Source organism: Sorex araneus, chromosome 2, assembly GCF_027595985.1.
Source record: "Sorex araneus isolate mSorAra2 chromosome 2, mSorAra2.pri, whole genome shotgun sequence".
In the NCBI taxonomy this organism is placed as follows: Eukaryota; Metazoa; Chordata; class Mammalia; order Eulipotyphla; family Soricidae; genus Sorex; species Sorex araneus.
In genome coordinates, this window is record NC_073303.1 from 181,193,961 (window position 1) to 181,218,648 (window position 24,688).

A 24,688-nucleotide genomic window follows, 5' to 3' on the forward strand; every position below is an offset into this window, starting at 1 on the left:
AACAGGAAACTATCAAAATTAATATGGAAATGAGTGATCCACACAGATAAGGCCATTCTAGAAAGGACTTTAATAATTATCTAATAAACAGTAAAATGCAATTTTTGTGGAACTAAAACCCAGACAATAATTTATTGCCAAATTTTTGAAACTGAACATTAGCATTTGGTAGATATTTTGAAACCACATGATTAGATTTTGATATTAATCTAATCAAATGTGAATCGGCTAGAATGGATTTTCTTTCAAAGTACAAAAACTCATGAAGTTGCAACATGGAAAGAATTTTAGCCTGGAACAGGAAAATGACTCTCATCTGCTATTTTTGCTAAGTCACTGTTTTGGGTCTTAATGTTCCTATAAAATTTTGTGGATTTCATCAAAACTGTAACATTGCTCTTTAAATTAGGAATTTGTAATTATTTCATAATTTTAAAAATTCTTCTGCAAAACCAGGATAGCAATAAAATTTGTAATTTGTCTGGCTGAAGAAGCTTGCTTTACACAAAGGCAACCTAGTTTGATTCTGACTCTGTATATGGTTCTCTGGGCTTTGTCAGGAATGATCCCTGAACACAGAAGAAGGAGTAATCCCTTATATGAGTACTGCTGGGTTTGGCACCTCCGCAATAACAACAAAATTATAATTTGTCAATACAAATATAAAAAAATCAAAGCTATGAAAAAGTGGCTAAGATAAAAGATGCAGAGGATTGCAAAGTACACAGATTTGTCTGAGTTACTACAATCTGTGATTATTAAGTAAAGCCAACTGTTTCAATTACCATTTGCCAGGCCTGTTTTTCTTGTCATCAGATTCAAAAGGATAAACGGATTAGCATGCGTATATTGTATTCATGAAACTTTCGCCTGGTTTATTCTGCCGCTCACCTCCCATCTCCTGGTTAGCTGAGAAACTTCAGAAATAAAAACATTTGTAACCTTCAAGATCACTCTCAACCTTACCATATTTTCCATAGTATTCCACGCATGGTAGTTAAGTATCTAACTCTTAGGCAACTGGAATGCCCGAATCATGTACCATTTAAAAAATAAAATTTGTTTTTTGTAGACTATCATTTATACTAAATTTGCTGGAAATAAACTTATTGCTCCAGACTGTGGGACACGTACTTGAACGCATCAAGGGGGTGGAGAATGTGCACGTACATTACAGAACGAGACGCTCAAGAGAAAAAATAAAGTCCATTTCAGCCTGAGCACTTCTGACATCTCTACGCTGAAACCACAGTGGACTTTTCCTAACTTGATTGCTCGCGAAATTCCTAGAAAGGCAAGGAGAGAGGAAGCAGGGCATGGAAAAGAGCCGGAGTTGTGGGCTGCAAGCCAGGAAGGGGCCAATAGGGAGGGGTGGGGGGTGGAGAGACCAGATTTTTTTCTTTTTGGTCTTGGAGGAGTCCGGCGAGTGCGTAAGTTTCAGAGGGAGGAACGAGCCCTCGGCCCTCGGGCCTCCCGCGGCGCAGCGACCTGCCGCAGGGACGGCGCCTCGGCGGGGCCCACGTGGGACACCCACACGCGACCCGGGGAGCGCGGGGCCCGCGCAGGGCGGGGCGGGTGAATGTGCGCGAGTGCGCGTGAATGTGTGTGTAGGTATGTGCGCGCCGCCGCCGCCGCCGCCGCCACCGCCCGCCAGGGGGCGTGGCTCCAGGAGAGCCCGCCCCTCCAGCGCCCCGCCCCGCCTCGGCCCGCCCCGCCCCGCCGCCCCGCGGGTCACAATGTAGGGTTAGGGCGGCCGGCGGGCGGGGCCCGGCAGGGGAGGAGCCAGCGGGCGGGGCGGTGACGGCCGTGGGGGAGGGGAGGGGCGGAGGAGGAGGCGCCGCCGCCGCCGCGGGAGGAGGACAGCGCCATTCCGGCCGGCCGCTCCCTCGGTCCCGCGCTCCGCTTCCCTGCAGTGGCCCGCCGCGCGCCGCCCGGGCCCCGCCAGCCCGCGCCCTCCCGCCCATGGCCCGGCGCCCCGCGGCCAGCTGAGACGGGCCGCGCGCGGAGCGGGGGTGGCGCCGCCGCCGTGGCCCTCGCCGTCCGCGCCCCGTCGCCCGCCCGCGGTGCCCGCGCACGCCGGCCGCCATCGCCTTCGCGCCTTGCTGGCGGGGGCGCTCGCTTCCCCCGCGGTCCGGGCCGCTCCCTGGAGCTCGGCGGAGCGCGGCTGCCCGGGCGGCCCGAGGCGCGAGGACCCGGACGCTGCCGCTGCCGCCGCCGCCGCCGCCGCCGCCGCGGGTTTCGCCTCGGGTTTCGCCTCGGGCGCCGCGGGGGCCATGACCGTGGAGCAGAATGTGCTGCAGCAGAGCGCGGCGCAGAAGGTGAGGCGACGCCGCTGGCCGGCCCGGGGGCTCCGTCCCGCTGCTGCTGCTGCTGCTGCTGCTGCTGCTGCTTCCGACGTGCCGCCCTCGCCTGCCGCGGTCGGGCGCTGCTCTCCTCCCCACCCTCCCTACCCCCCTTACCCCCCCCACCCCGGCCGCCGCCCCGCCGCTGCTCCGGCCTCTGCCGGTGCCTCCCCGCCTCACCTCCCCTTCCATTGCCTCCTCGAACCCCGCGCCTTTGGCGGGGCGACCACCCTCCCGTGCTGCTTGCTGGGCTGCGGCGTTGTGCAGTTAGCGGGTTCCTGGCCACTTGGTTCTGCCGGTTTGTGTTGGCACGTCACAGACGGTGCCGGGGAGGGGGGATCGAGAGCCGCGCTCACATTCCTGCACTCTCGGGCACGGTGTAGGATTCAACTTTTATCTTCCTCCTGGTTGCGAAATTCAAACACACACACACACACACACACACACACACACACACACACGAGCAGCCCCTTGTCATCTCTGATGTCCACGATTTTTGTCTAGGGAAGGCGGGAGCATTCCAGGCCTGCACGTTTGCAGATGGGTCGCTTGGGGGGTGGGGTGGGGGCCGGGGGTGTCCTCCTCCCCCTTCTCTGTCAGTTGAGTTAGTTGCTTGCCGAGCACGGCAGGTACACCTACCAGGTGTACTCGGTGTGGAAGAGCAATTGCATAGTTTGCCTTTTCTCTTTCTGATTTTGCGGTTCAGGAAAGTAGAAAGTGTCGCCGAAACAAGAAAACCTTTCTGGCCATGTTTAGTCCAGAATCTCTTCTCTGTCCCCTAAGTTTGACCTTGTTCCATCCTTTAGCCTTAACTCTTGCCTCACTCGGACATGCGGAGGGTCCCTCAACTAAGCAAACGAAACACACTCCCCCTCGCCTCCGTGCTGCTGAAAATCCAGATCTTTAATAGAGTATAGAATAGTAGAAGAAGCTCATTTTCTAGATTTGCTTTCAGAATCTCAAGAGCATTAGCTTGCAGCTGCTGCTGCTGCTTCTTTTCTCCTCTTCTTCTTCCTCCCTCCTCCTCCTCCTCCTCCTCCTCCTCCTCCTCCTCCTCCTCCTCCTCCTCCTCTTCTTCTTCTTCTTCTTCTTCTTCTTCTTCTTCTTCTTCTTCTTCTTCTTCTTCTTCTTCTTCTTCTTCTTCTTCTTCTTCTTCTTCTTCTTCTTCTTCTTCTTCTTCTTTCTCTTCCTCCTCCTCCCCTCTTCTTCCTTATTCCTCTTCTTTTTTTCTTGAGCAAAAGGAATACATTGCTTTAGTAGTGATGTTGGCATAAAGATATCTAACTAAGGTTTACTACCAGCAGTTGCAAACTCCATTGCTTTAATCTCAATGAGTAAAGAAACTCACCCAGTCTGAGTTTTGGTATCTTGTAGTAGTTGTATCCTCCCTGTGCTTGGTTTTAGACTGGCATGCTGTCCTACCTGTACTATTGTTTGTACTCTCACCATCTTTGGTTTTTGTCTTGAGTTTAAAATTTTTATGATACTACTGGAGGGAAGTGAAGATGTTTAGGCGTTCTGGAAAGCAAGGATAGTGCCTTGTTAGGTGCTTGGTGAAAGTTCTTTGAAACTTTTGTTAATTGCTGATGTATTTAACTTGTTGGTAATTGAGAAGATTATTGCAAATAATTTTTTTGAAGTGAAATAGTTTTAGATTTGATGTAGGGATTTAAAATAGTTTACTTATAATCCCCTCTATTCTGTTTTGAATAACTGAGTATTTTCATACTGAGTATATTATGAGTGTTAATATAACGGGAACACCTAGTTTCATATAACACATATGATACGCACTTTTTTATAGGCTTGCTATTCTTTTGGCTTATTGGGATCTTCAGTGTTGACTATTAAAGCCTATTTCAGAGTGAAAAATTTAGTTCTCATTTTTCATGTCTCATATTTGAACAATGACAATAGTTTTGTGAATTATTTTAAAATTGATTAAAGTGTTGTATTAGTATAGTTAGGTAATTCAGACAGAGCTGCTCATTCAGAGGTTTATGTGTTAAATTGTAACCTTAGAATCAAATTACAGAAGAAAGAGACCTTGGCAATCGAGTACAATTTTCTAGTTTAATGCACTAATTTTCTATTTTAATTATCCCCCAAGTCTTAGTTTGTGTCTGTCATTTCATTGGGATTGGGAAAGAATTTTAGTGCAGTGTAATATATTTTATACTTTAATCATGGTATTTATGTATTTTTAAAAGAAACATGTATTTGGGGCTGGAGCCATATACAGTGGGTAGGTCATTTCCTTTGCACTCAGCCCACCCAGGTTCAATCTCTGGCATCCCATATGCTCCCCCGAGCACCCCTAAGCACTGCCAGGAGTAACTCCTGAGTGCAGAGTCAGGAGTAACTCCTGAACATTGCTGGGTGTGACCCAAAAAAGAAAAAAAAGGAAACATGTTTGCTTTCATATCAGTATACTATTATTGTCATAATTGAATTACTTGAAAGGTGTATGTATATGTACATATTTAAAGTATATATATATATATATATATATATACTTTAAATCATTTACCTTAATTCATCATGCACTTCACTAGGACTTGTAGTAGGAAAGGAAACTTCCCTTTTTAGAAGAAACAAAAGTGAAACTGCTCTCACTTAGAAAGTTTTTGAATTACCAATAGAATGAGTAGTAATGCATATTGCATAGCCACAGTTACAGTTTATTTTCTGTTCTTGATACAAAATGGTGTGCATGTGCATGGTTTATGTACTACTCTCAAGGTTGGAATTTAAAACATTTTTTATTTTCGAGGCTCCCCCTCCATCCCCCTAAGAAGTTGTGATTATTACTGTTGTTATTATTTTTTTGTTGTTGTTGTGGGGGTGACACAAAACTTACAGGTCTTTTGTTTACAAAGTAGTTTGTCACAGTGTAAGAAGGCAAGTACTCAGATTTGCTGAAGTTTGTCAGTGGCAGAGAAAAAGCATTTATTTGTAGGAGACGTAGTAAAGCTGCAGAGAAATGCTTTCCTTAGCTTTAGGTAAGACAGAGTAATGCCAGGTTAGACATGATTAAGTCTTGGTATTGGTCTTTAACATGCTTCTGTCTTTGTGCTCTATTCTTACCCAGAAGTGGGATTCTTCGATCTTAGAAATTTGCTACATAGAATCCTATTGCAGTGAGTGGTCTCTAGGGCAACATTAGGAAACTTTGTCTCAAGCACAGAATTACAGAGCAAGTGAGCTGCATGCTATGTACATGAAATGTATTCTCCTAGTTCAGAAGTTACTAAGTGCAGGTACTTTATGTCTATTTTTTTTCACTTTTGGACTTAAACCAGTTCTGTAGACAGAGTAGGTTTCATTGATATTAGATAAATGATGAGTAAATGTTTTCTAAAAGAAAGCAAGTACATTAGCTGTTGTAACTGAATCAAAGGTTTGTCAATATTATGCAACCTGAAGATGGGTAACTGTTAGAAAGCAGTGTGGTAAAAAGACTGTAGGATGTAGGTTGTATTTAAAATCATCCTCCTGTGACCTTGGACACATTGTTTTTAGATGCTCCTGAACTGCTTTTAATGCTTTCAAGTTAGTTTGATTGGACATGAGAAACTGTTTTAGATCTGAGAATTTAATGATTAGAATATGAGTTTACTCTGGAAAGAAGTATGAAAAAGAAATGGAGAATGGGGACAGAGGAATCTTAGGAATCTCTAGTCCAACAGTGGTTTAAACTTTTCCCACTCAAAACCCCATGAAGCTTTACTGGAGAAATATAACACGAGCTAGTGCTGCCAGCAACACCTCAGATTCATTATACAGATGATATTGAATTAAATTTTGATCGTTGTATGTTCAGAAACCTTTTACTGCTGCCAAAATTTTTGCAGTCCCCACATTCAGTACCAGGTCATGTACCCACAGTTTAAAAAGCTATGCCATGGCTTTTCACTGTGGTTGGGCTTAAGTGGAAAAGGATATCACAGATTAAGCTAATTGAGATTTAAAACAAAATTTGGAAAGCAATACAAACTGGATCTGGAGAATGTATCTTAGTTTAAAATAACTTTTTAGGGGCTGGAGAGATAATACAGCAGGTATGACACTTCCCTTGCATGTAGCTGACTCAGGTTTAACCCCAGCATTGCTTATGGTCTCCTAAGCACCATCAGAAGCAATTTCTGAGTGTAGAGCAGGTGTAATCCCTGAGCATCAACTGTGTGGTTCCAAAACCAAAAAGCCAAAACCAAAATTTGGGTATTATTTTAAATTACATATATATATATATATATATATATATATATATATATAGCATTTCAAAGAACAGTGAACATATGAAACGTTAGAATCATTGCACAAAATGGGGGTGTTCTTCGTTACTTTTTTCCTGAGATGTAGCTGATGAAACAGTATTCATTATTGAGTTTCTTTCTTATAGTTATGGAGCCATGTCTGGATGCTGCAAGCTGTATTTGTGTGGGATTGTCCTATATGTGGTGCCTGGGACCAAATTTACAGGGTCTCATATATGCAAGACATGAGGCTCTGTACTTTAGTCACCCCTGTCCCAGAAACAGTATTGTTATTTTTTAAAAAAAAACTATATTAAGTGCTAAACATTTGCAACTAGTATGAGATTTGGTTTGGGTGCAGCCACAGGGACCTAGTTTCTTTAAATTTTTTTTTTATTTTTTATTTTTTTAATGAATCACTGTGGGGTACAGTTACAGACTTACAAATTCTCGTGCTTACGTTTCACTCATACAATGATCGAGTGCCCATCCCTCCATCAGTGCCTGTTCTCCACTATCAATGTTCCCAGTATTCCTCCCACACCCCCTCCACCCCCCCACCCCACCCCCGCCTCTGTGACAGGCACATTCATAGGGACCTAGTTTCATATTCCTTATCCTTTTCCTTTCTCACTTAATTTTGATTTTTATATACTAACATTTTCTTGGCTCCCTCAGTCAGTTGCCATCATTTCAATGTTTCATTTATTTTTTCAATATATGTACAATCCAGATCATTAGCAAATTATTATTATGACCTCTATTTTGTTTATGTTTATACTTTCATATTCTATAGCTTCAGTGAATATTGCAGACTACTAATAGAATTGACGTTGGTGTCTGTGCTATAAAAGAACAGAAATCCCATTATTTAAAGAATAGGAACTTGTTATAGACTTGATTTGAAAATATTTAAAATGAAATTTAGCTGTCAACCATTTAACAGATTTCTCTTTTTGCAAAAATCTGATACTTCTGTAAATAATATAATAAATCAACCATCCAACACATGAAATATTTATTTTGTACTATTGAATAGTATTATATATACCTCCCCCTCCCCCCCACACACTTAATTTTCCCAGCCACCTTATTGAGTATTTTTCCTTTACTACTTTAAATTGTAGTTTAGAAAGCTAGAGAACAATTAAAAGCTCTTCTTGAAATTGCTAGTAGGTGTTGGCAGTGACATTTAAACTAAAGGTCACATGACTCAGAACCCTTGTTCTTATCCATTATTGCTGTATTATTGCTGGCAGAATAATCATTTGCTCATGATTCTTCCAAATTCAATATACTTCCAGTCTAGAATTTGACTTCCGTACTGTTAAGTGAGATTGTTTGCAATGTTTTCTTGAATGTGTAGAGACCATTAGGGGAAGATTAATTCACAAAAAAAAATTATTTGAAAGCCTACTTAAATTTTCTTCTGCATTTAGAATTGTTTAATATAGAATTAAGCTAAAATATTTGAAATTGGGGATAGTTGACTTTTGCAACTTCAGAGACTTGTTACGGTATTCTTTGAAAGTTTGTAAGTTTGACTCAAGGCCAAACATTTTGGATTAAATTTTGATTTTGTCCTATATTTGTCTTCCATTTGACTGTTAATTTATATCCTTTACAAATTTTTTATCTCTTAAACATGTAGATACTTAAGTTCTTTGTAAATAAGTTGGTGATCTAGTAAGTAAATGGGTTTCTTGGGTTTTTTGTACCATTCTAGCGAATTAATCAGATCTGGGGAAACAGTCTTGGAATGTTTCAGGTTGGAGCCAGTTTATTTGATCAGAAGGACAGGCTAGTCCAGGGCTTATAGTAGGGGACTGAAGTAGAAGCTCTTGGAAATAAAATCCTTCAATTGTGGGATCTCATACTGTCTCCTGACAGTATCAAAATTGAGCTAAATCCTCATTTACCTTGCTGCTTGGTGTCTAATGATTTATTATTGGTTGGGGAAGTCCCCACATCTTGGAATTGGGCCTAGGACCTCCACACCCACTATAAAGGGAGCATTGTATCACTGTATCACTGTCATCCCGTTGCTCATGGATTTGCTCGAGCGGGCACCAGTAACATTTCCTTTGTGAGACTTATTATTACTGTTTTTGGCATATCGAATATGCCACGGGCAAAGGGATATATATACTTTATATAGAGATGCATATGTATGCAGTTATTTTAATTTTAAGAGCATTTTTTAAAAAGAACTGTAGTTTACAAAGTTGTTGATAGTTGAGTTTTAAGCATATGTTTCAGCACCAATCCCACCAAAAGTGTCAACTTCCTTCCACCAGTGTACCCACATTTTCTCCTCGCCAGTCAGCTTAGCAGGCACATTACAGTTTCGGTGGTTGCAGTTTAGATCTTGTGTTTTCAATTTTATTGAGTTTATGTTTGGATATATGGCTATACCACTCACCCATATCACGTGTATAACTGAAATCCTGTTGCCTGTTAAAAACATTTTCTAACTCTATATCTAAAGTATTCACTCGTATTTTCTGCTAAGAGTTTAAAAGTTTCGTTTGCAATATTTTCAACCTTATTCTATTGGCTCCATTGGCTCTAAAAAATCTATTGATTTGTGTTTTTTTTTTTCCTGGTGTGAGGTAGGGAGCTAATTTAAACTTATGTCTGTTTTGTTAGTCTTTATTGAAAAGCTACTGCTTTTTCCACTGAACTGACATGCCATCTCTCACTTGTGACACACTTTTTCTATACCTTTTTCTTGTTTCTTCTCTTCATTTTGTGAGTATCATCCTATTTTTACTGCCCTAGCTTTTAATAATCTTTTACTGGACTGGTAAATTTATCTCTCTATGCCAATTGTCATGGCACATTATTTTGTCAAAGACATTTTTGAAAAATCTTGTCATGATCTCTTACACATTTACATTTAAACTAAATTGATTGATCAGTATAGTTTTTGACATATTTATGAATGTGAACTGAGAGTAATTATGTTGAGATCATCAATTCTTCTTCTTTTTTTGTTTTTTTTGGTTCACACCCAGCGATGCTCAGGGGTTACGCCTGGCTCTGCACTCAGGATTTACTATTACTCCTGGCAGTGCCTGGGGACTATATGGGATTCCAGGGATCAGGCCCGGGTCAGACACATGCAAGGCCCTACCCACTGGACTATTGCTCATTCCTGAGATCATCAATTCTCTTACTTAGGTCTTCTTTAATTCCTCTTACTCATTTTATAATTTTATCCTTAAAATGCTTATAGATCATTTGCCCTAGATAGTTGCTAATTTCTGATAATAGTTATATGTGTGTGCTTTCAAGAAAGCATATGCTTTATAGTACTAGTACATATAAATGCAGTTGACTTTTGTATATTTATCTTATATGCCTTGTTCTATTTTTGTTTTATCTTTTATGGAAATACTTGTCTTTATGTAAAGAAAGTACTGAATAACTCATAACAGTTCTGTTTTTTCAACTTATGCCCCTAATGTTTTTTCTTGTACTAGCTTAAGATCTTGAATGTTGATTAAACATGATTATCTTATTGACTTTTATTTACTGTACTGCCCCTTCTCTTTGTTGTTGCTGTTACTGCAGTGACTGAAGGTCACACATTTGTGGTGCTCCCCAAGGGGGGCATACTTGGTTGCAGTGTTTGCATATGTAACTTAGTTTCATACTTAATTCAATGTAAATTATTTACATGTGTTCTTATGTGATTAGGCCTGAAAGAGCTAAACGATAGAGTGTTTTAAAACCTGATGCTTACAGGTACATTTTTTCTCTTTTATGATGCCTCTTTTGGGTTACTGGCCAGTTTTTTATTTTGAAGTTCTTTATAGCCTATATACTACTTTCTCCCAGCATATGTATTTTGCAAATGTTTCCTCATTGTTTTACTTTTGGCATTTCAGTTTTGTTTCACCAGATTTTAATCCTCTGTGCATTGACTGTCCCCTCCCCCCCTTTTTTTCCATCCCCACATCTGGAGAGGATGTAGATGGTTTGTCTGTTCTGATCTTCATTCTGGGTCCTGTCAATTTAGGCAAGTTTCCCTACTCCCCCCCTCTTAACCTCCCTCTTTTTTTTTTTATATATCACAGTCTATCTTTGCCTCTACTTCAGGTCTTTGCTGAAACATTCCTATTCATTTCTGTCTCCATTCACTTAAAGGAGGCTGACTACAGGCTCTTGATAGTAGAACCTATTTTTTGCTTCACTAATGTCATTAATAGGGACTGGTCTTTGTGTCTTGCTTTTTCTGTACATGTCTAAGTGATGAGTATGGTCATAATCTCATAATAAAAGTTGTTGTGTTTTTTTTTTTTTTTTGCTTTTTGGGTCACACCCGGTGATGCACAGGGTCACTCCTGGCTCTGCATTCAGGAATTACCCCTGGCGTGCTCAGGGGACCATATGGGATGCTGAGAATCGAACCTAGGTTGGCCGCGTGCAAGGCAAAGCCCTACCCTCTGTGCTATCATTCCAGCCCCACTTTTGTATTTTTTATATGAAAGACCAGATTTGATTTATGGAAAGCCAGTTTTGAAATGTCATTCTGCAATTTGGGCAAGTAGATAGTTGTTGTGAAAGTTGAATTTATAAAAGGAGCCTTCTGTTTGGGGAAAAAATTGTATTAATTTCTAAGGGTATTCTGATTTTTAAAATTTAAAAAAAAAGGTTTTGTCTTGGATCATTGAGTCACTATAAACTTTTTCATGTCCAGCAACATAGTCTTGTGACAGCTAGAAATCAGAGTGTTTATGGACTTTTTTATTACCTGTCCTGTTTGCTAAAACTGTAGTCTGTGCCTAACCCTAGACCTATTGTTTTAAGACTGTAAGGGATTGGACTGTGACATTCTTAGCAATCTCACATGATTTGTCTGCATTCACAATTAGAGGACTGCTGATGAAGTTAACATTTTGTTTTTTGTTTTGTTTTCGGGCTGTACCTGGAAGTGCTCAGGGGATCATATGGGGTGTGCCAAGGATTGCCCTACCACTGCTGTATTATCTTTCTGGCCCTAATTAGAATTCTTGAGGTTAAGAGTGCCTTTAGCATTTGTATACATGATAGCAGTCCCCTGGAGGGTAATTATTACTATAAAGCACTTAACACTGGAGCAAGTCATGGGGCACATAAGTATGTCAGTTGCACTGATATTGTTTCTTGTCAGAAGACTGTAGATCATTTATACTGATGGATACACCAGAACTTACCATTTACTATTGATTACTTAAAAAAAAAATCTTTTAATATATTTGTGGACCATTGAGAGTTTCTGTGTTCATTGAAATGGATTTACTTTCTTTTTTATCATGTATCTTTTGGGTTTTTAACCAGTTTTTGATTTTAAAGTTTTTAGCCTAGGCAGTAGGCAATACTCCCCCTCTCCTTGTTTCCCCTCCCCAAACATTCACATACACACACACACACACACACACACACACACACACACACACACACTTATGTATTGTGCAGACAGTTTCCTCATCAACAAATGTCTGCTTTTGGCATTTGTTTTATTTCACCTAGAATTAAATTTTGCATAATGTTGAGTGCTGTTGAATTTTGAGTTTTGAATGCTATCCACATTCAACTTTCTTTTCCCAAGCCACTTTACTGCAAAGGTCTTCCTCTCCATATTCTTGATGACAGCATATTTTATCCTTGATTAGTACTGTTATAAAGGAAACATGTCTAAGATTTACTCTTGTATTAAAATATCTTTATTATTGTCCACCAAACTTGCATTAACTAGGCATAAATATATTATGCTCTATTGTGTTGCACTTATACATTAAAATCTAAACATGATAACCAAAGCTACATAACTAGTATAATTTTAAAATAAGGTTAATTTAATTTGACAGATGGTAATGCTTTACAGAAGCCAACTTGACATTTACATCTTTAGCTAAGGAAATTAATTTTAACATTGGAAATAGACTTCATTGTGGTTCTTATCCACATTACATCTGTGACCTGGTCCTCAGCTGCTACTCATTTTCTTCAGGTTGAATTCTCAGCTCTTTTGTTGTAAAGTCTTCACAGTTCTTTTGATGATCAATCACCACATATGTGTATATTTTTTGCTGTAGATCTGTAAACAATATGTAATTGTCACAGTGTCTCTCAAGCAGAATGTTAAATTGAGTAAGTTGTATCATTTAGTGTAAAAGTAGAATGCACTTTCTTGAATAAGAGGTAATTGGTAAAGCTTACATTTAAGTTAGTGCCAAAAATATTATTATCAGGACCTTGTGAATACTTTGCTTGTAGACATATCTCAAAGCCTGGGAAATCCAGAGGTTTAGTAAAATAATCCTTACAGTATGATAAATGCCTTTGTAGACTTAATGAGTGCAGTATTGGAGTAAAAAATGCCTTATAGTTATTGCTACCTCCTTTAGGGTTGTTGTACTAGGTTTTAAAACTCCAAGTTGATTTCAAATATTTATTGTTTGAAAGCATATTGCAAGCACAAAGAAATGAAAAGAGTTGAATAAGACGATGTTTAGCAGTCACCTAGTTAAGTGGGTCAGATTTATCTGAGCCTTTTGGCTTTTGCTCTATGACTTTTCAATACTTTTGTTGAAACTATTTCCAAGTGGACACAATAGGATGGTAAGTGTGGATATTAGAAAATGAAAGACTGGTGGTGGAACATGTGCACTGGTGAAGGGATGGGTGTTTGAGCATAGTATGACTGAGACTCAATCCTAAAAGCCCTGTAACTGTTCTCACAGTGACTCAATAAAAAAAAAAAAGTCAAATCTAGAAAAAATAATCTCTTTAGAACTTGAAAAAAAAATGAAAGACTGTTACGAGTTGAGTTTGTAACAGTGGGGCTTTTGCAAGGTTTAGTATGATTTTCTGTTTTTTTTTTTCTTTGCAAGAGCATAGTGTTACATTTGAGATAGTGTCTCAGTCATATATTGATTTCTAGGCTTAATTTTAATATACTTACACTCCTTCATAGACGTGTTTCAGTATATTAAACTATCTTGTTGGTGTAGTTCTGCTTAATTGTTCGTTCATCTCTTATTTTCATGACCATCTATTTACTTATTTTAAAGAGGTTGAGAAATGAGTAATACATAAAAAGTTTGTTGATGGTAGATGCAGAAATTAAGATATAGTATTAAAAATTAAATGAGCTATTTATAAGATATAATGGTCTTATAGGTAAGATCAGGAGAGGATCTAAGAATTGCATTGATTTCATAGAGAAGGTAGTGGTTAAAATAAGTATTGACAGATTGACTATCATTCTAGGTATATAAGGAGACAAACATGAGCAGGGGGAAAAAAAACAATTTAGTGTCTTTTGTTATCTAAATATAACTTTATTTGACTAACAGCTTTAATAAGTATTTTGTTTACTAACTGATTTTTGCCAGAGTTCTTACAATCCTTGGAACTTGGAATTTACTGACTTTTATGTGCTAATGAGATTACCCCTGGTTGGGTAACTAGTTTATAGATGGGGATTGTATCTCAAAAAATAATTATTGTGGTTAGTGGGTTATAAATTCTTTCACTCCCCCAATCTCTTTGCCAAAATTTTCCCATAGGTGGATGGAGTGGTGAGAGATTTCATCAGTCATAGTTACAGAATGAAATCTCTGGTGTCTTGTAAATTTTTAGTGAGTGCAGATAAATGCTAACTCTGAAATAAAAGAATAGAGTTGTGCACATATGATTAATTTCTCCTTTCCTAATCGCTTTTGAGCTTTGTTGTCTTAGACAATACAGAATTAGATTACTAATACACTGCTAGAATACAAAAATTGCTTTCAATGAATTTGTAACAATTAAATTGTGACACAAACCACATCATTTAAATAGGGAAAGTGTAATATAAAGAATTACTGAATAGTAATGGATGATTTCCTATTAAAGAGTAATGAGAACTCTAAAGAATAAAGGAATAAATTTCAGGGAACCTCCCCCAAGCCCGAGGAGTAAAATTCAGTTCTTGCAGAAGTGATTAAAGTCCACTGAATGGAAAAAAAATTGCTGAATTGTGCCTCAGGCAGAGACACTTCTGCAGAGAACTATTTTCTTAAGTTTAGAAAAGAAAGTAGTATAGAACATGTATTTTATAAAGCATAACCTTATATCTAGATGAAAACATTATCTAAAAGAAAGTAGGGTATATTTGCTTTAGTTGTCATGACCAAAATCTGTATTTACTTTGAAGAATTGCTTGTGCCACATAGCTGCTTGGATTGATATTGTTTGTTTGGAAGTTCTCCTTAGAATAGAATCTCTTCAACTTCTACTCTTGATCCCTTTTTACCTGAGAAATTATATGTGGTTATGACATATAGTATATAAAATAGTGTACAAATCAAATGTGCATTGTCTCCATCAGGGCAATGACTTACAGCTTATGAAGTTAGGACTTAGAGTATTTTTGTTTTATTTTAGTAGCACTGTAGTACTGTCATCCCGTTGTTCATCGATTTGCTCGAGCAGGCACCAGTAACGTCTCCATTGTGAGACTTGTTGTTACTGTTTTTGGCATATCGTATACACCACGGGTAGCTTGCCAGGCCCTGCCATGCTGGTGGGATACTCTTGATAGCTTGCTGGGCTCTCCAAGAGGGGCGGAGGAATCGAACCTGGGTCTGCCACATGCAAGGCAAACGCCCTACTCCCTGTGCTATCGCTCCAGTCCTTATTTTAGTTTAAAGTATTTTATTTTTGACTATCTAATTATGAAAATTTAAGGAGACTAGAGATGCAGAGATATAATTGAACAAGAGCTATATTAGGAATCAATCAGATTTGTAACATTAAAAGCAATTTAAATATATTAAGCTGATGGCATCATAGTTCAGGGATGCTACTTGATCTACTTAAGTTTTGTTTACCCAAATCTTTTTCAGGATGCAGGGACTCAGACTTGAAAAAACACTCTCCAAAATGTTTTGCAAAGTTCAGTATTTAGTATCAAAACTTAAAATGCTTTAGTTCTCATATAAACTGCTTGATGATGTTTGGTTTGTATTTGATGTGAAAGGTGTTTGATTCATGGTGAATTTAGTTTATAGAACTTTGTGATTTTTTTGGGGGGGAAATTTCATTTAGAGCTTCTACGTGTACATATGTTTTATTAGGGGCATGAAGATCGTGCAGATAATTATTTGAAGAATTTGAGTGGCAGTAGACATATGAACTCAGGTTGGAAGGATAGAAACAAACCTTTTTTTCTTTTGACTGTCGTACATGACTTTCTTCTCTTCTTCCCCTCCCCCATTCCTCTTTATACCTTTGCTTTTGGGTTACATGAGTCCTTAAAATGTAGCTCTACGATTCTAGAATACAATAGGAAAAGACTGTTTAAAATTAAAAAAAACCTGACATTTCTAACATAAATGTAAATGTTAAAGTAAAAAAAAAAAAAAAAAAACGACCGGAGATATTATAGCCTTTGGGTGCATGCCTACTATATGCTTGGCCCAGTTCAGATTCCTGCCACTATGTGGTCTCTTGAGAATCTCCAGTGCAGCCTGGCATGACAGTGCCTGAAAAGTGCATCCTCGGATCCTGGTACAGAACTAAGTGTCCTGTTTGGCCAAGGATGGCTTGTGGAGCCCCAGACATTACCATGGCCAGGAAACCCCATATAAAAAGAGTGAAAAACCGTATGATTTTAAAAAAGGTCAAAACTAAAGCACTGTTATCACCCTTACTCTCTCTGAATGAGAATAGCTTTAAGTTCCTCCCCACCCCCCATGTCCCTCTTTCCTCTCTTGCAAATGAGAATGGCCTTGAGTTTGGCACTAGAAAATTTAGGATTCCAAACTATTATTCATGGTATGCATATATGTTATTAGCGATTGAAGGAGCTAGAGCAGTAGATCAGCAGGTAGGGGCTTGAGGCTGGCCAACACAGATGGGATTCCCAACACCTCATATGTTCCCCAGAGCCCGATAGTGTCCTGAGCCCACTAGGGGTGATCCCTGAGGGTAGACCCAGAAGTAAACCTCTAGCACTGTCAGATCACATGTGGCCCAAACATCAAATATTTTTAGCAATTGGGCATTTAAACAACTTGGTACTGCATATCACTTTCAAGCAGGGTTCACCTTGCTGGAAGTCAAAAATCTTTTATAAAATCCTCAATAGTATATAGAAGAACATAGAAAGTTTGTTTAGTATGTTGGCTTGATGTATGTTTGCTTCTTATTTCCATCTGTTAAATATCAGTATTTATTGCTTGTGAATATATTCATTCAAGTCAAGAGTCTGCTTCTTCTCTACATATTCTGCTGTAATCATATGTCCAGTCAGTGTTAATTGAGTGTCCATCAATTAACACATACTTCCAGTCAGATTCTGTGCTAGGTGCCACAAATTTAAAAATGGGAGAAATAGTCTGCTCTCTTTTTGGCATTGCAGTCTGTTTTCATTATAGTCTTTGGTGTTAGGAGAGCCTCATATTAGCAGAAAGAAGGCCTTTGACTATACAAAGACCTTTGAATTAGGAGACAATTGTGTTTTATAACATGGATGGTAGAGTGAAGAGGAAAGCAAGGTAAGTAAGCCACGGCAAGAGGGTAAATGGAAATTACTTCAGAGGTCATAGACTTTGGTTTTTAGGAAAGTGAAAGACTATTTTCCTTCTCAAAATTATGACAAAATAATTAAATAAAGCTCATGAAAAAAGGTTTGGGGTTTCCGAGAGCTACATGTAGAATATAAGTACTTGAAATTATTTGTCAACGAAGTCTGGGGATTTCTCCTGGCAAGAGATAACATGAACTAGGGCAGCATTATCAAATAAATGCAGAAGGTGTTTGTCTAAATAGATATATATTTGGTCACAGTCCTTAAGGCAGCCGTATTAATTAATCCCTTCTATTGATACATTAACTCAGATGTGCTTACTGTTCATTACCTGGCAATGCTTAAACCATTGAGTTCTGAAGTTTAGGAGTGCCTTCAGTTTTTCTTTTTGTCCTCTGTGACTAGAAATTTGTGGCTTATGTGAATTTTACTATTTGGGGGATTCGCCTGCCATTGTTGATGGGTAAATGGAGTTACAGCCAGCACTGCTCACTAGGCCATGTAGTGCTGGGGAGTGAACTCAGAGTCTCTGCATGCCAGAGAAAGTTCTCCCGCCCTTTGAGCTATCTCACTTAACCCTGTCTTGTAGCTTTAGAATTTCCCAAAGAGTTGCCTTCATTATCTCCTGAAGATAGAAACCTTCAACTTCTCTTACCTTTGCATTGAACCTGTTTTAATATATTTGGAAATTTAAAGGAACCAGTAACTGACTTATCATTAGTCACTTATGTTGTCCTGTAACTTAAGAAAAACTGTTCTGCCTCGTCAACACTATTCTAGTTTTTTTGTATTACTACCTGAGTATTTTTGTCAACATATTAGCGGATTTTTGTGCTGAGCTTATATTTCTTCACTGCATTTCTAATCTCTGATATTAGATATCAAAATTGAGAAAATGTTTGACAAGTCATAGGTCTTTCATTTTGAAAAATTGTTTCATTCCTGTCTTAGTAAACTTTTTAGACCTCAGCTCTTAAATAAAAGTTAAGTCTTAGGGTATGTATAATGTGTGTGTGTGTGTGTGTGGCCCAAGTGCATGCTTGGGTATATTAAATGAGGTTATATACTGGAAACATTTAAAATCTAACATGCACCAAGAAGATAGTTAATGCTTATCATTTGGGCCTAAACCAGTGATCTCAGTGTTTGTATGTTTAAGAAGCTATACTCATGTTAAATGCTATTTATTTATTGATGCAAATTTTAAAAGGGAATGATCAAGTAGGGAGCGAAAGAACTTTTGCAAAGTGCACTGATCCATATATGTCGACTGCTGGGAATAAGGCATAGTAAAACTTGTGTCTTGCATGCATTGGGACCCTGAGCCCTGGCACTGAAAGAAAACTCCCCAATTATCATATTGAATTAACAATGTCTCCTTCCTAGAGTGCATAATGTACTGTATTTTGGTCATTATACTCACTTCATATCTTTGGTCAGTAAAAATAACATTGAGGAGGATCTCTGAATGCCTCTAGGTTGTTGGACTGCATGCTTATTGTCTTTTGTGGTATTTATAAGGCACTGAATTACTTTTGATTTTATCGTGTCCTTCTTAGCCCAGCAGTATGAACAGGTTGTACCTACCACCGTGTATTTCAGTGGATTGATATCTATGTACAGGAATCCTAAGAGCTCCAAAAAAGAACTTCAGAGAGGGCAGTGGGACATGAAATTGTTGTTCAAGGAGGAATGGGAAGTATGTTGCAGGGCATTTTCAGTTCAGGATCATGATCACGGATTGTGATGGTTCAGAAGTTTGGTGAATAGGAAGGTGCAAACCTTGAAAGGAAGACTAGGGCTTTATTAACATGACAAATCTGTAGCACTGTCCTGTTGTTGATCGATTTGCTCAAGGGCACCAGTAACGTCTCCATTTTGAGACTTGTTACTGGTTTTGAAATTTTTTTTTGTCTTTTTGGGTCACACCTGGCGATGCAGATGCACTGGGGTTACTCCTGGCTCTGCACTAAGGAATTACCGTGGCAGTGCTCTGGGGACCATATGGGATGCTGGGAACCGAACCTGGGTTGGCCGGGTGCAAATCAAATGCCCTACTTGCCGTGCTATTGCTCCAGCCTGTTGTTACTGTTTTTGGCATACTGAATATGCCACGGATAGCTTGCCAGTTTCTCCCATGCGGGCAAGGTACTCTCAGTAGCTTGCTGGGCTCTCCGAGAGGGATGGAGAAATCGAACCTGAATCAGCTGCATGCAAGGCAAATGCCCTACATAAATACAGGAAATGAAAGTACTTAATATAGGAGATAGAGACTACAGATGGAAGAAAAATACCAAGAACGAAGGAGGAAATCTTACAGATATTATTTCCTGCCATAAACTCAAAACTTTTTCATTACACATATTTGATCTCTTTTCTGTTTATTTTTTTGATTAATTTACCTAAGGAAATTCTTGTACCATTTCTTCATCCCACTCAGTTGTCTCCCCCCACCTCAATTCTTTCTTCCCCTCATTGTTGTATTTTCGAACAAAATTTGTGAGATAATCAATCATGTTAGAAAAATGCGTCAATTGCTTTTGCTAAGATATGTCTTTACATGAAAAACCAACTAAAGACCAAACCATTACAACAAAATTTCAGCGGTGTTGGCTTTCTCTTTACTCGGTTTTCCTGTGTATTCAGTTATCTGTGGCAATAACAATTACACCTGTCCAAAAGTTAGTTTGAGGATAAACTCTTTTTTTTTTTTTTTTGCTTTTTGGGTCACACCTGGCATTGCACAGGGGTTACTCCTGGCTCTGCACTCAGGAATCACCCCTGGCGGTGCTCAGAGGACCATATGGGATGCTGGGAATCGAACCCTGGTTGGCCGCATGCAAGGCAAGCGCCCAACCCACTGTACTATTGCTCCAGCCCTGATGATAAACTCTTTCCATTCTGTTCACAGATTTTCTGGTTGGTTGGGTAGCTCTTTTCAATATGTGCCTTCTGGGACAAGTGGCTACCTAGATTTAGTGGTTTTTTTTTTTTTTTTTTTTCTGAGCCATGCCTAGTTTGGGGCTTACTCCTGACTCTATGATTGTGTAAACACAGCAGGGCAGTGGTGCTTGCCATCACTCTATCTCTCCCGCTGCCCATGTTTGATAGTCTCAGGCCGCTTCCCCGACCCTGGGAAGGTTGATGGAGTGGGCAGGTGATGGAAGAAAGGAGGACCAGGCTGGTTGGTCTCCGTTGTAGTTTATTCCATTCCCATCTCCTCTGATTCTCCACGTTTTTCCCTCCCCCACGCCACTTCATTCTCTATTTCTCATCAGTCTCTTCTGCCTCTCTCATTCTCCTTCTCCTCTGGCCCCTCAGCCTCCTCTAATAGCCTCGTTAAATCCCAAAGCATGTGGGATTGGGGCTTACACATGATGTAAGGTCCTTCCCTCAGGGGAAGCTACTTCCAGGACAGATTCTTACCCAGCAAGATGACTGGCCTAAAGACAAATATGGGTGTGCTTCTCCTCTCCTTAGTCCAACAAACATAGAAAAATTCATAATATTAATGATTTTGTATGGACACAGTAAGAGATACATTAAGCTTATAAAATTGCTCTCCTGGGGCCATTTCGATCTCAGACTACAGTGCTCAGGCCAAATTAGTCTTTCCTATCCCTAGCAGGGTCCTAATCTTGTCTTTACTTTTGGATCATGACAGCATTTGTCCATGACCATGCGCTCAACTTAGAGTTGAGTTTTGTGGCACTTTGGCCTGGCTCATTTTGATGCCAGGGTAGCTCACAGCTTGCCCTGGGTCCATTCAGTCCCTTGTTGGGACCTTGTTTTTGGGGTGCTAGGAACTAAGTCAAGAAAGCAGATGCCTCAGATTGTGGATTGTTTGGAGACAATTTACTCCCAAGTTACAGAAGCATAATATTAACTATATTCCTTTGTCCATACAAAACAGACATTGCTTTAAAATAAACTATTAAAAAGACATAAGAAGAGGAGAAAGACTATTTCACGCATACATATAGAATCATAGATTTCTGAGGAATCTAACCTTACAAGTTAACAGAGTCTAATTAGGGGAAAAAGGTGATAGACTGGTTGGGGAAGAAAGCATAGAGAGGAGCTTACAGATAGACACAGTGGAATGGAATTGCCTCAGGAGCACTGTGATAAACCTAATCTTTTTGTAGTCAAGGGAGAAAGGACAAACAGTGTTATCCTACATATGATTAGGTATCAGACCCAGGGGGGCTCAAGGGGCTCATGTGATGCTGGGGATTGAACTCAGGTCAGCTACATGGAAGGCAAGTGTCTTACTTGTTATGCTGTCTTTGGCCTGGATCTTGTTCTTAAAGATGTAAGAACTCAAGAGGACATGCCCAGCTATGCAAGCACACGTTCAAGATACATTAACATATTGTCGACTATGTTCACTGATATGCTGTTGGTCAAAGTGTGTCACCTGATCAAATCCATCAATAATACAGTAAGGAAACATAGGTCTTTAGTGTGGGGAAGTTAAATGTGGGAAAGTGTGTAGACACATAGATATAAGAAGAATTGGAGATCTAACACAAGCTTTGTAATCTTTATATAATAGGCTTAATAGACTTTATATCTATTTCTGCACTTTACCTTGAGTGTAATGTGTATTGTTTTCTTCAGTTATTTTGGCTTACTATGACTTTATAAGGATAGAGTCTATATACATTATACAATCATTTTAAAATATCAAATTGTTTGCACACATCCACATAGAAAGAATTCCAGATACTTATTAACATTCACATCCCTTCGATTTAACCAAACACCCTTTAATCACATTATTCTCTGGGAGTGGAACCTGGATAGTAAACACTTCTTCTATAATTCTTAGTCATTAAACATTGGAATCTTCTTCCATAATTATTCCACAGAAGTACATTTGTATTTTTGCCATTTCTCCAGCATTATAAATAATAACTAGCATCATCTACATAAATGATTCATTTCTTTGAAATATTTAGTATTTTCTACCTGATTCATGACTTTCTAAATAACAGTTAAGGATACTAATAGTTGTTGTAAGGGCAAGCCTTACATTTTTTAATAGTATTTTATGTTCACTGAGATAAGACATTTGTTTAGGAAATAAAATGCTGTATAATTTTTATGTTTTATCATTTTGTAATACAGGGATTTGCACAATTTAGTCATAGTTCTTTTGCTAGATATTAGTAATATTCTAAATGTAGAAAAGTTGTCAGTTTAAAGAAAGTGTTTATTTTTCATATTTCAGGAATGTAAATTTAGCATTATGCTTATTTAACTTTTAAGAGTTGTCTATTTTTAGATAATCTTGGTTATTATCTCAGTTCCTTAAGATTTTTATGGAAATGAAAATATATTGATGGCATAACTGCCTGCTAATGTGCATCTGATGTACATTTTTACTTTTAGAACTCCAGTATCATTTTCAGAACAGCTCTTTGCATGGCTAAAAAGTATTTCCCAGATTAATTTGTAGCCTAGAGGGCTGTGGGACTTAGTTCTACCTTGTGAACTTTTGTTAAATGGAAGTTACTAGTTTGGGCTTATAAAAGAAGGTAAAATCATTTGGCAGATAGCATCTGTTTATAGTATAAAGGTAGTAGGAGAAGGATGGTATATAAGGAGACATGGAGTGATGAGAAACATTGATGAATATCATGTAGAATGGATTGTAGAACAGAAGGAGCTTATGCCTTTATGTCATGCCACGTGTCCTTATAAGATCCAGGCTGCTCAACTCCTGTCTTCTTCAGTGGGAAACATATAGATATGTTGAAGCTACTACTTAGTTGTGGTTCTTGCTACATGGAGCTGTGTATATATACATGTGCAATTTATATAAAAGATATATGACTAGGTTATCTTAAACCTTGTTTTCAAAGTTTTTTTCTTTTTCTTGTTTCTAATTTATTTACTCTAAATGTGCATAACATTTCAAGCATGTTTTGAAATGAATATATTTCAAACAATCTGCAACCTTTTTTTTTTGGTGGAAGTAACTTCAAATTTAAAGTTGCAAGATTAGAACAAAAAACTTCCATAACTTTTATTTTTTCTAAGCTGTTTGAGAGTAAGTTGCAAATCTTGTGTCCTTTTACTTCTTAATGTATTTAAAGATATATTTCCTAAGAAAGACAATATTTACCTAACTGCAGTACATTTATCAAACCCAGCTTGTTAAGCAGTTTATATATATATTATATATATATATTTCTTCAACTGTCCGAGTAATATCCATTTCAGTGTTCAGTATGTGATGTGATCTGGCATCTGTATTGCCTTTAGTTGCCATAGCAATTTGGCACGCATAACTGGAAACTCATTCTCTTATCTTTTTGATGTAGACAATTCAAAACTACTAAAAATTATTTTGCAAAGTGGCCCTCCATTTGGATTTCTTTGATGCTTCCTCCAGATTAGATTCAGGTTCTGCAGTTTGTAGAGATAACAGATGACATTGTCTCTCCAGTTCATCATACCTTATCAAGATACACATATTTTTATTGTACCCATTGTAGTACTGTGAACTTGGATCTTGGTTGGGTTAGGTGTTATCAGTCTGGTTTTCTCACTCTAAACTTATTCTTTATCCTTTTATAACTTGTATGGAGACAGTATGGAAATGTGTGTAACTATCTTAATACTAAATAAACCTTTACCCAACATTTTGGTCATTGATTTTTTTTTGCCTGAATTATTATTGAGAGGAATAAGATGGATTTTCAGCATACTCTGCTTTATATTTTTGTGATAAAAAATTATTAAACTTCTTTATTTCATGGTGTTGTTTATAATTTTGGGGAACCTGTTTTAAGAAAAAAGTAGATGTAGGGAGGACTGTGATTCTTCTCTTATTTTTATTTATTTATATTTTTGGTTTTTGGATCACTTTTGAGCAAATGCTGGATCTGCTAAACTCTCTTCTCCAACTAGCTCTCCCAGAATAAAAAATTTTAATTATGGAAATTTAGGATTTGACAGTATCCTTTTTTTCCCCCTCCGATAAAATGGAGATCAAAAGAACACAAATGTTCTGAAGCAAATAGTGTCAAAGAATTATGTTAGGAAATTATTTTTAACAAATATTGGATGATGACATGGTTCTTTTCTTTCAAAACATTTTTAACATCCCCCCTGCTCCCCACCCATAATATGTCATATGCCCGCCTAGGGCATAGCCTGCCAAAAAGTATGTCTCTCTTAAATATCCCAGGCACTTGGCTGCCGGCTGATCCCAGGGCTGGAGTGGATGCATCAAGTTGCCTGGGTTTTAGTTAGTGGTCCTGTCCTGTAGTTAGTCTAGTGGACACATGTTTTCATTAGTTCTTCTGTGGTTTAGCTATCCAGCAGATCACTCTTTGTTATTGTTTTGGAAGTCATAAATGAAACATTGGAGAATGAACCAAAAATTGACCATTCTCAGTAAGTCTTCTGGGAACTAATGTACAGGTTACCTTTGTGGAACCTGAGGTTGGAATAAGGACTCTCCCACAGAGTAGTCCATTCTTCCTTTAAAAAAGAAAGAAAGAAAGAAAGAA

General features: G+C 38.6%; 1 protein-coding gene across 3 annotated transcripts in view; it reads left to right on the forward strand.

Annotated features, from left to right (window-relative positions):
* The first annotated feature begins 2,122 nt into the window (after positions 1-2,122).
* The window catches only part of USP25 (ubiquitin specific peptidase 25), a 156,156-nt gene continuing 133,590 nt past the window's right edge, over positions 2,123-24,688 (forward strand). For all 3 annotated transcript variants that reach the window (XM_055125484.1, XM_055125485.1, XM_055125486.1), the window contains exon 1: positions 2,123-2,318. In XM_055125484.1, the coding sequence (XP_054981459.1) occupies positions 2,274-2,318 (45 nt within the window). In that variant the 5' untranslated portion in view covers positions 2,123-2,273. The remainder of the gene's footprint in view (positions 2,319-24,688) is intronic.